General features: G+C 43.1%; 1 protein-coding gene across 5 annotated transcripts in view; it reads left to right on the top strand.

Annotated features, from left to right (window-relative positions):
* LOC306930565 (spectrin beta chain, non-erythrocytic 1-like) overlaps positions 1–6,101 on the top strand; it is a 141,836-nt gene extending 135,735 nt beyond the window's left edge. For all 5 annotated transcript variants that reach the window (XM_079511593.1, XM_079511594.1, XM_079511591.1 and 2 more), the window contains 4 exons: positions 1,175–1,386; positions 1,726–1,899; positions 2,899–2,941; positions 3,734–6,101. In XM_079511593.1, the coding sequence (XP_079367719.1) occupies positions 1,175–1,386; positions 1,726–1,899; positions 2,899–2,941; positions 3,734–3,952 (648 nt within the window). In that variant the 3' untranslated portion in view covers positions 3,953–6,101. The remainder of the gene's footprint in view (positions 1–1,174; positions 1,387–1,725; positions 1,900–2,898; positions 2,942–3,733) is intronic.
* Positions 6,102–12,814: the final 6,713 nt, after the last annotated feature.

Genomic DNA, 12,814 nt, shown 5'->3' with positions numbered 1-12,814 from the left:
AGGGGGAGGTGACAGGATCTACTGAATGGGGAGGTGACAGGATCTACTGAATGGGGAGGTGACAGGATCTACTGAATGTGAAGGGGGAGGTGACAGGATCTACTGAAGGGGGAGGTGACAGGATCTACTGAATGGGGATGTGACAGGATCTACTGAATGTGAAGGGGGAGGTGACAGGATCTATTGAAGGGGGAGGTGACAGGATCTACTGAAGGGGGAGGTGACAGGATCTACTGAAGGGGGAGGTGACAGGATCTACTGAAGGGGGAGGTGACAGGATCTACTGAATGTGAAGGGGGAGTTGACAGGATATACTGAATGTGAAGGGGGAGTTGACAGGATCTACTGAATGTGAAGGGGGAGGTGACAGGATCTACTGAATTCTGAAGGGGGAGTTGACAGGATCTACTGAATGTGAAGGGGGAGTTGACAGGATCTACTGAATGTGAAGGGGGAGGTGACAGGATCTACTGAATTCTGAAGGGGGAGGTGACAAGCTGACGTATTGAGCCTACACCACGCAGTATGGCAGTCCGCTAGTACCTCCCCCTTCACGTTCAATAGATCCCGTGATCTTTTGTGACCAGTTCAATTTCAACACTCATCTTTTACAATCTCTAATAACAACCTAAAACGTGAACCTTGGTTGGAAACAAGGTTCTCCTTTGAGTCTGTCTGTGGGTTTTTATAAATATTTACAAAATATGTACACCTTGTAACTTAATATTAATGTTAACTACATTGGATCACAGGTTCTTGGACGTACAAAATTTCCACCCGAAAGCCGAAATAATTTGAATTAAACAATGTTACTTGTTTATTTTAGCATTTAAATTTATTCTGTAATTAAATCTGCACTACACAGCCTGATGCTACTGTCTGCATGCCTCTGCTCTACATGTGATTTACTCCTCTGTGTGTGTGTGTGTGTGTGTGTGTGTGTGTGTGTGTCTGTGTCTGTGTGTGTGTGTGTGTGTGTGTGTGGTCTATTGAGTTGTCTATGAAAGTACATATGTTGTGTGTGAGACACAAGTGTGGGTGAGTTATTTCAAGCGTATCATGGTAAGAATGGAGTGTGTGTGTGTGTGTGCGTGCGTGCCTGCATGCGTGTGTGACATTCAGACTGCGCCTGCATCTCTGTGACTCCGTCTCTTGTGTTTGGGTTGGTTTCCAGGACAACGGAGAGACCGGCAGCGAGGTGGTGAACGGCGTGTCGGAGCCCGGCGCCCCCACAGGGTCTCCCACCGACTCCCGCAAGGGCAAGGCCAGCCTGGCCGCCACGCTTCCCGCCAAAACGCTGCAGGACGCCTCGCCCACTTCACAGCTGGAGGGCTTCCTGTATCGCAAGCACGAGTGGGAGGGACATAACAAGAAGGCTTCCAACCGGTAAGAGTTATGTTTGCTTGCACAAGGCGGTGGGTTCGGTTTTGGTTGGATTTGGGGGTTTTGTATTGTTTTCGGACAGTCTAAAAGACAAAGAATAGGGGGTGCCCGGTGTCCTAGTGGTCCAGGCGCATGTAGTCTCGCGTTGTCAGACTGTTGCCTCTCGCAATTTCCAAATGCTTTCGTCTGGAGCAACGGATGATCTATCATGATTAAAATATAAAACGGAAGTGGAGCCTCCTCCCCACTGAAAGCAGAACAGAAAGCTTTTCTTTTGTTGAAATCTTATAATAGGAGTTGATGGGTGATCAATTTGTGTGTGTGTGTCTGCGTGTGCGTCAGGTCCTGGCACAACGTGTACTGTGTGATCAACCAATCAGAGATGGGCTTCTACAAGGACCAGCGCAGCGCGGCGCAGGGTGTTCCGTACCACAGCGAGATCCCCGTCAGCCTGCTGGAGGCCGCGTGCGCTGCAGCCACCGAGTACAAGAAGAAGAAACACGTCTTCAAGCTCAAGTACGTTGGTGTTCACATGCTCCGAGTCCATACCCGGGGGAATTTATACCAGCGTACATACAGTACAGTACGTTGGTGTTCACACGCTCCATACCCGGGAGAATTTATACCAGCGTACATACGTACCGTATACAGTACGTTGGTGTTCACATGCTCCATACCCAGGGGAATTTATACAAGCGTACATACATACATATCTCTGCTGTCGGGAGGAAACCTCATAACTCCAAAATGTTCATTTTTCAGGAAATGAAAAATATAAAATTTTCAGAATATATATATATATATATATATATATATATATATATATATATTTTTTTTTTTTTTGAAACAAAGCATTACAGCCTCATCAAAGTTGGTGTTGTAACTTTATATATTGTCAATTACTTCCATGAGATGGGGAGAGGTGGTGGAGTTACTTGCTTTAGCAGATATTTTGAGGGTCCAATGGAGTTAAGAGGTTTTGTCCAAAGCACTTTTTACTACAGTATGTTGGTGTTCACACACTCCATACCCGGGGCAATTTATACCAGCGTACATACATTTTCTCCAGGGGTAGCCTTTTTTTTGAGGGGCGCTAGCTACAGCTTTTGTCCCGACGCGTCTCGTGTCATTGACAATGAAAGGAGAAATTAGGTCAAATGCCCGCCAAATATGACATACATTTAACCAACCAATCACATAAATTCAGTTGTTCGTGAGAATGAGATGATGTATAATGATGTATAATAAGAGTGCCCCTCACTTCACACGGGTGTGATTTTCTTTTTTTTAAATCGACGTGTCCCTTGGTAAACATTTTTCCTCTTCACCACCAAACCTCTTTGCCGAAAATGGTCGATCTACAGCTTGTAGAGATTGATTGAATGCTTTATTAACAGTTGGCAAAAAACAGAGGTATAGTGGTACAAATTTATACTGAAAACGAATGCTAACATGCTACCTTAAATGTGTAATATTGAAGGTATAACTATGAATATTATATGTTTGTTTCCACAGAGTAACTGATGGAAACGAGTATCTGTTCCAAGCCAAAGATGAAGTGAGTACTGTGTGTGTGTGTGTGTGTGTGTGTGTGTGTGTGTGTGTGTGTGTGTGTGTGTGTGTGTGTGTGTGTGTGTGTGTGTGTGTGTGTGTGTGTGTGTGTGTGTGTGTGTGTGTGTGTGTGTGTGTGTGTGTGTGTGTGTGTGTGTGTGTGTGTGTGTGGGGGGGGGGGACGGGGGGGAGGGGGGACGGGGGTCAAAGCTTGACCTCTGTACCGCCGTCCTCTCTGGCCACCCCATCCAGTTGATCCAGAATGCCGCAGCACAGATGGTTTTCAACCAGCCAACATTTTCATTGTCTCGCTCGTTCCATTGGCTCCCAGTTGCTGCTCTTACAAGCACGAAAAACTGATGGCCCACAAGGCCAACCAACCTAAGGCACGGCACCCGTACCCATACCGTCAAAGCCAGACCCAACTCTACGTCCCAGCTAATACAGGAAATCTGTCTGAACCTTCCCTAAAACACCCTGGACAACACTCCACATGTCCTAGACTCTTCTCCTTTCCCTAAAACTCCCTGGACAATGCTCCACACGTCCTAGACTCTTCTCCCTTCCCTAAAACACCCTGGACAACGCTCCACACGTCCCAGACTCTTCTATTTTTGCCATATTGTGCATGTGACTATTTTTACCTTGTTAATGTTAAGCCGCTCTGGATGATAGCAGCCGCTGTCATACCTACAGTAAATACCTTGATATTAAATGGTGTGTAATCCTCTCTCAGGAGCAGTTAAACAGCTGGATGGTAGTTAGTGTGTGACCCTCTCTCTGTCTCTCTCTCTCTCAGGAGGAGATGAACAGCTGGATTCCGGCCATCTCCGTGGCCGTGTCGATCGGGAGGTCGGAGGTCACCCCCAGCAGCCATAGCACGCCCGCCCCCGCCGCCCGCGCCCAGACGCTCCCCGCCTGCACCGTGGCCTCCACCGCCACCCCCACTGAGTCGAGCCCCGGCAAGCGAGAGAAGGACAAGGAGAAGCGCTTCAGCCTGTTCAGCAAGAAGAAGTAGAGCCTCCCTCAGATGGCTTCTCTGACGGACGCTCCTCTCCTCTCCTCCTCGTCTCTCCTCTCCTCTCCTCTGCTCTCTTCTCCTATTCTCTGATCTCATCTCTTTTCTCTTCTCCTCCTCTCCTCCTCTTCTCCTCCTCTTCTCTGATCTCATCTCCTCTTCTCTCCTGATCTCCTCACTTCTCTTCTCCTCCTCCTCTCCTCCTTCTCTCCTCTTCTCTCCTCCTCTCTCCTGCTCTCCTCTCCGCTTCTCCTCCTCCTCCTCAGAGTGATTCCAGCATGCTAGCTCAGAGCCAAAATGTGGTCCCTCCTCTTCGTGCCTCTAAACTCGTCTGGGTCGGCTCAGAGCGGAAACAACGAACAGAAAAAAAGAAAGAAATGTCTCCTTTTTATTTTCTCTTTTTTTTATTTCTAAGATAAGGAGTGGAAAAGGCGAGGGAGAAGAAAAAAAAACGGAATGAAGAGAAAAAAAATCTTTGAAAGAGTAAAAAAAAATGTGGAAAAAGGGGAATGCAAACCGCTTTGGCAGCTGCTGTCGTAAATAAACATACAAAATACAAAACGAAACACGGTAACATCCAGAGTTTGCCGCAGAACAACAACAATAAAGCACCAACTGAAGAAGAGATTCCAGAATATTCCGATTTAAGACTTATTGTTCTTTTTGTTTAGTTTCTTCCTAGTTCTTTTGTTTGTTTGTTTTGTTTCCTCGTCATCGTTTCGCTGCTTTCATCTCGTCACTATTTCTATTTTGTTTTTGTTTTTCACTCACAAATGTTTCGTTCCTGCGTTCTTCGTGGGTGATAGTTCGTAGCTTCCTGTCCTCGTCTTCTTCCCGAGGCCGCCGCCCGTCTGTCCGTCCGTCGACGTGACGAGACCAATGTGGTGGCCGGAGGGGAAAACCAGTTTGCAACGGGTAACTCTTTACAATGCAGCCCGCAGTTAAATGACTGCTTTAGCCCCCAGAAACAGCAACAACACATACAAGCTCACGATGCCTCGTCAACTCGTATATCGGCTATTTTCTGTCGTTTCCAGACGTTGTCACACGATGAAGCATAAATTGGGGGTTTGAACCAACACCACGATTGCATGTTAAACGCACTATTGTTGATAGAGAGAGAGTCGTGCGTTATTGACGTTTTTTCCGCAAAACGGGGAGATGGATGCAGCAAGAAGCCATTCTACGCTGGTACAGCAGTAGGACTCAATTTTGACGACAACTTAATTCCGGCATATTAAACTGTCTAGTAGTCAAAGTACGCGGTGGTAATGCTGCGTACTGCCGTATATACATACGGTCGAGTACATGTTGCGAGTCTGCTGGAATTATACGTTAATGTCAAGCGGCAACGTGCGATGTAGTAATGTTTGGCTGAGGGTTGCTTCAGTACTAAACACGGTGTTGGGTCATTAATGTTGGCAAATTTTAAAGAGTTACCCCCCCCATGAGGTGCTTTGAAACTGTATGTATAACTTGTGTATAACAAAAACTGTTTAAAAAGGTAAACCTGTGTTTAATTTTCACTTATTGTTACTACTACTACTACTAATAATGATATTAAGAGCTACCAAACGTAATAAGCTTCATTATATAACGTGTAATGTTTTATTTGCCTAAAAAGAAAATACAACATAAACAGCTTCGTACACTTCTAAACGATGAATGAAGGACATCCCTCGAGATGATGAGGGGGGGAGAAAATAAAACTTAAGAACTAAGACCGGTCCGAATGTTTAATAACTCATGAAGAACCATCCACTAAGTTTTTAATTCTGTTTACTACTTTGTGTTATCTTGAAGCCTTGTTTTGTGGTCCCGTCGCGGAGACATTGTCGTGCGCCTAGAATTAACCGACCTGCAAGCTTGCGGTGCTGTGCGTTTTAGACGCGTCGCGAGCTACTGTAGGTCGGCTCGGTTTCCTGACGCGCGGCAATGTATGCGTCGGGGCTTAACACTTCCTCTGCCCCTTAGTTACTTATTTTAGTTATTTTGAGATTCGTTATCTTTTTCCTTCCCCCCCCCGATTGTATTATTATTGTTTTTGTTTTCACAATAAAAATGTATGTTTAAGAAATGTATTTAGTTCAAACAAGTTATGAAGACATAGGTGTTAACTATGAAACAAATAAAATGAAGTTTAAAAGCGTGGTGGTCTATTACAGTGGCGTGGATACAGTTGGGGGAGGGGAGGAGGGGGTGGGGGTGGGGTGGGGTGGGGTGGTTTAAAAGCAATTTGCTGGGATGAGTTGTGTCGCAGGAAAAAATAAATGGTCGCTTTGCTTTGGTCGGCTTTTAAAAAACGCTCTGCGTTCCTATATATACGACTCAGACTTGGCGAGCCAAACGAGATTCTGAACCAGTCGCTCCTTAATTCCTTCTCTCTCTCTCTATAATCGATTGCTCTTGCCTGCCGGAACTGAAACGGGAGTCGATTATTTCAAATGGAGAAAAAAAAGAACACTGAATGCCATTTCTCTGGTCTGTTACTCGTCAGAATAGACCAAAAAAACGAATGCTTCACATTAAAGCAGTTTCGAAACAACTGGAAGTGATTTGAAACAAACTATTTTAACTGCTTGACCCAAGTCTGAAGCCGTCTGTGTCATTATAGTTTTTGCTCTATCGCTCTCTCTCTCTCTGTCTCTCTGTCTCTGTCTCTCTCTCTCTCTCTCTCTCTCTCTCTCTCTCTCTCTCTCTCTGGCTTGTTTGATAAAACGATGGATTAGTGTTGCATTCCCCTCCCCCTCCCCCCTGTCACTGTACCTATAGTAATGACATATTTCTTCATAATTGCACAATCAACAATGCCACGATTGGTGGGGGCGGGGTGGGGTGGGTCGGGTGGGTGGGTGTCTTGGCGGAGAAGGGGTGCTTGTTTTTCTTTTGCCATAGCGGGTGGGGTTGTGGGGGAGGGAGGGGGTGTAGGCGAGTTAATGCGTGTGGTTTTTGGAGTTTGGGGGTGGGGGGGGGAGGGGTCACTGGTAGTTGGATCTGCACCTGTAGAACTTTGCCCTCTCTGTTACATATGTGCAAAAAGCCATTAAAATGCTTTTAAAATGAATCTTAGCGGTGTCGTGTGTGTGTGTGTGTGTGTGTGTGTGTGTGCGTGTGCACGTGTGTGCCTGCGCGTCCGCTTGCCTTTGAATGATGAACTGACATATTCACAATAGAGCGTCGCAGTCCCGCCCCCTTTCATGAGGACGAGCGGCCCCATCTTTCCCATAGACGTTTCATAAAGTATTTATTTAAAGACCTGTAAGCCTCAGACAAAGACAACTAGGATGGTGACAAATCATGACAATAAAACACAATGTTTTGGGGCCCAACAAATAATTGGAAAGAAGAAAAACAACAAAAAGTGTTGTACACTGCCCTTTTTAAATGGTGCAACCACTTCATTAAGTAGCTTTGTGTGTTCCTGGCTGTGTCTGTGCACGAAAATAGCATTTGGTTGGTTTTCAAAACCAAGTGTCACTGTTGTGCAGCCTAACACACACATACATATTAACTGTATATATGATGATTTCATGGGTGTATCAGTACAGTACAGTAGAGGGACCCCCTGGGGACCACCACACAGTAACTGTCACTTCTTGACCGTTTCGGACGCGGGGCGGTGCGGCGGAACCGGGCCGGCACCCTGGGCGAGTTCCTGTGGGTCTGGAAGTTCCGGGGTGTTACGGGTGTGATTTTTTTCTTCTTTCTAATTATTTGTTGGGCCCAAAACATTGTGTTTATTGTCATGATTTGTCACCAGCCGAGTTGGCTTTGTCCGCAGCGTAAAGGTCTTTATATAAATACTTTCTGAAACGTCTATGGGGGAAATGAATGGGAAATTCTCTTCCGGGCCGCTCGTCGAGGGCACGACTGCAATGCTCTACATACCAGCTACAGTACTGTATCAATACAATATAATACGGAAAACCAAACCAATATTACATTATGTCTATAAAAATAGTTTTCTTAAAAACATCCACACATCTCAGGAACCACAACATGTTTGGTTCCCTATTTAGATGGAGCCTCTAGTGGCTTGATTGTACAGGTTTGCAGCAGGTGTTAAAAGGAACCCGGCCTGGCTAATAAGACAACTATGCATTAAAACATTATGAATGCATTCCATACTCATCCCATAGGGCTGCACCACACATGGACATTATGACATCATCAACTTGCGACGGGAGCAGTTCTTATTGAATGAAAGATTCTCTTTTTATGAAAGATAAAATATTGAAGGTGTTTTTATTTGTTTTATTTTAATTGTAGAGGGCAAGTGTAATGTTTGAAGGCATATTTGTCTTATTAGACAGGGTACCTTTTTTTTTTAAGGAAAAAACATAGGCTATATCCTAGTGTACAGCATACAGGTCCTAACAGGTCAGATATCAATATACAGTCAGTAGATATAGTGAAATATTGACAATGGTGGTTTTTTATTGACAAATAAAGTGTACATACTAGTACTTGTGTTGTAGTACTCGAGTCCTTGACTCATCTCGAGTTCAAATTTTCATTGACCCAGTCTCGTCTCGGTCTCTACCTTAATTTGACTCTGTCTCGGACCAAGGTACTCGGGACTCTCCCCCACCGAGTCCACTCGAGTCACTACAATTAATGCAATGAAATAAATGTATCATGCCCATATTATGAGGAGCCTGTTCACATTATTAACATAAGAGAGTTGTCTGGCACTTATAGACAGCTATCTTGTTAAATAACGGAGTGCAGCTGACGTGCCTGCCTGCTCTCGCAGTGTTTTCTGTACCTATAGCAAATTAGATTTTATTTTATTTTTTAATCTGGTCTCGGTCTCGCGGCTCTCGCCTCCCGTCGCTCTCTGTCTCGACTCGGACTCGATCCCCTCCCACGCCGGAATTGCTCTTGACTTGGTCTCGCTTTAGGTGGACTCGACTACGACACTATACATAGGATTGATCATGATTATTAGGGATGTCCCGATCACGTTTTTTTTGGTTCCCGATCCGATTCCGATCATTTGATTTTGAGTATCTGCCAATACAGTACTATCACAATAGTACAATATCCAAAATCACAGACACTATCCAGTCTAATACCATGGTATGGATATAATATCTGATATTGAATATATAAATCTGATCGGGACAACCCTAATGATTATTATTATATTGCTGTCGGGCAGAAACCTCTTATCTCCATATTCTAACTTTGTTTTTCCCCCCTAAATTAACGTCCTACTCGATCATACTACAGCGTCACACAAGAGCATAGGGCTTTAAGCAACTAGTTGACTATTCAACTAGTCGACTATAGTTAAATCCACTAGTCCACCTTGTTGGCACTATGTTGACTAGTTGATAAGACTAGTTGTTTTTGTTTGGCCTCAAGATCATCTAGATTGTTAGTCACCAATATTACAGTTTTTAAATGTACAACTATTATTAAAATTATATATTGTTTTTTTTGTTTTTTTTTGTTTTTTACATAAGTAGGCCTATAGTTAAACGACTAGTGGACTAGTAAACTAGGCAACTAGTCAACTAGTAAAAATCACTAGAAGTGAAAGCCCTAAAGTAGATTACTACTTTTGATATTAATCCTAAAAAGTAATTGGACATGAGTTTTCCAATGGACAGAGAAAATTTGTATTTATCTTCTGTCAGAATGAAACACAAAAAGCAGACAAATGTATCCAACGTAACACAATATTCAAAAGTCTTGGGTTTGAGAGGCTATAAATCTCATGGTGGTCTGTGGCTCAAAATGCAGAATAAAGAGGTAGTGTTAGTCTAGTTTTAGTCGACTAAATATCACAAGATTTTAGTCGACTAAATCTACAGGTTCTACAGTTGATTTAGTCGGCTAAAATGTATTTTGGCGGGCCTCGATGCCGTCTTAATGACTGATTTTACACACTGAAATATAGCCACGTGTATAATGACTTATACTGGATCTCTTGTCCACTATAGAGCGTTGGCAGTCCCGCCCCTTTCAGAACGACGAGAGACCCAAGAAATAATTCCCCATTAATTTTCCCCATAGGCTTTTCAAAAAGTTTGGTTTTAGTCATCATAACTTAGTTTTCATTTAGTTTCCATTTAGTTTTCGTCAGTGAAAAAAGGTAGTCGTGAAAAGTTCTACACACAATCTATGGCCGATTATCTGAAATCCCAGTCGAAGAGAAGTTTGTACGTGAAAATATTGACAGCAAACGCACTGTAGCAATGGATAGACATCCCCAAAACCAGGACACACATAATTGTCATCAACAACACAATGATTTAGCTGTTTACAGTAAGACAACTGATTATGTCTGGATAGCCGGTTGAGTCGGTTGAGCACTCGCCTCTGGACCACAAAGTCATGGGCTCAAATCCGGCACCGCCAACAAGTGTATGAGTCTTCAAGAACCCTGTGATGGATTTATAATTAAGATAAAACCAATTAGTTGCATATAAAATGCAGAAGGGACAAATAATGATTCACCAAGGATATAAAGGACTGTATAATACTGAATTACTGAGCTACACAGGGCTATAACTATAAAAAAAATACTTTTGAGAAAGTACTCAAAGAGTACACATAATACTCAGCACCACAATGGTAAATGGTTACCAAATCTTTTAGATGACCAAGTTCACAATTAGCTTTAACAGGATTACTTTAAGCAGGAAATACTCTTTTAGAAAAATACCTTGAGTACTCAATAAAAAGATGAAACCACCAGGAAGAAGGATTGTCCAGTCAGCAGAATATGATTAATGTCTATTCATTTTCAGATCAGAGAGACAGAACAGATCCACACACAGCCAAATTACAAAAAACTCTCACCCTGTGCGACAAACTGCACAGGGTTCTCTCTCACGAACAATTCATTTCACAGGCATTAATACTGTAGAATACGTCAATTGTTGATACACCTTCATTGGCTGAATACACAGTTAGTTTCCGCTATTCCACGCTGGCACTGGTTGTCAAGCGCTCATTGGACCAGCACATAGATGATGAGACTGATATTGGGACAGCTTCCTTAGTTCCGTCATGGAGAGCCATAGACCGGGAAAGCACTGAGGCTGGCGTTGCTATGGCAACCTGAAGATAACATTTCTTTCCCGGCTAGCGGTGAACTCTTAACAGAGAGAAATACTCTTATCTACTTTCTCACTAGGCACCAAGGTCAAATACATGCAGTGTTATATCCAAATAGACCTCTCAGTATACAAGCCAACTTTTGACTGGGGACAGACAGTGAATCTTAACTTGGCGTCAGGCAATCCATAATATAATAATATAAAGGATAATATAGGTCTGAGATGATTAGGCACGTGGAGGGTGACATGACATAAATAGGATAAGGAGAACACGGTCTGGGCCAAAGGGAAACATTGACACCAGTCCACAAAAATACCAAAGTAACAGATCTACCATAACTCAAAATTATCTATCAACTCCATCACGTTTTGTGGATGAAGTGTCAAATGTGATCAATAGTCAATAATCAATCTTCAGGGAATTAAATTTAAAATAATATAAGGGTCAATTGGGAGATGAGAAATAAAATTAACTCTATATTAAGGATCAGGAGGGGAATAGAACCAGAATGGAAACAGTGGAACCAGGAACAATGAAAAATAAAAAATAGTTTTGACTTAAGACTAGGCAAACAATCACTCCTTATTCAGATGGTACTGTGGGAGAGAGACAGAATGACTTTTCTCTCTCGAGGTCTTCGGGGTTCCCAAGGAACTCAGCAATGTTGCAGCACGCTGTGCCGTCGAAAGTGCCCATGGCAATGTTCATTGTGGCTCATCAGAGCAGACACTGGATGGTTCTTCTTTGCTCGTTGTCGGAGCCGAATCTTCGCCCCGCCCCCAGGATGGGTGACATAACAGGTGACCCATAGGTGACAATATCAGCCTATACTTTCTCATTGACAGATACTTGATCTCTGTGATTCAAACGGGAGAAAACGGCCGGAGATGCCCCTAACAGTTCTTATACCAAGCAGAGCTTGGAGAGGGGGGGACAGGGTAATTGATGATGTCGTGTCGCTTCCTGGCGAGTCCATTAGTACCATGAAGGCCAAATATAGAATCAAGTCTATCCAGGGGAGGATATATATGCCTAGTCAAGCCAAACTCAACATAACAAAATGAAATGGAAGGGGAAGGGGTCCCTATTACTAAAATATGAAGTCCAAAATAAAATATGATGAGGTGGGATAATGAATCCTAATGGAAGGAAATTTAGATTGTCCAAAGATGGGATAATTCAGTTTACATAATCTATATAATGAAGCAGATCTGGGATCTGGAAAATGAATAGTCAAAATACCATATTAATTAATTGAGGGGAGAAGGAATGATCAAATGAATCCTAATACTAGGTAGGGAGGGGTAACAGCGTTTTAGCAAAATACAGTGTCTTAGAAAAGAAAAACATAAAACAATTATGTGTATGGTGAAACATGAGTGGAATTCTAATTTGTTCCCGATGGGAAATCTATGGGCAGATGGCATAAGGCCTACTGTTCTAGGGGGTCGGGCCTAATACTGATTTTAAACGGTTCTGAGTGGTTCGGGGTCTAGGGTCAAACCTAATAAAGTTAAGGGAAAAGGGATCTCGAGGTCGACAACACCATTCCTTCACTCTATTCTCCATCACTTTTTGTTGACCTCTAGATTACTTTGTCCTGGGTTTGTTCCCAACCACGAAACCACCAGAGATCCGTATCTGTGAGATAAAACAGAAAATAACAACAAAAACAAACTGGTGAATGAAATGAAACAATAATTATAAACAATTCATCAACAGGGTAAACATCAACAGGGTATGGTTTAAAAAAAAAAAAAAAAAAAATGAAAATGACTGTTCTACCAA

The sequence above is a fragment of the Electrona antarctica genome (genome assembly GCF_951216825.1).
Source record: "Electrona antarctica genome assembly, chromosome: 10".
Classification (NCBI taxonomy): domain Eukaryota; kingdom Metazoa; phylum Chordata; class Actinopteri; order Myctophiformes; family Myctophidae; genus Electrona; species Electrona antarctica.
The sequence above is the reverse complement of the archived record's forward strand: the minus strand, read 5'-3'. Positions and strand labels throughout refer to the sequence as shown.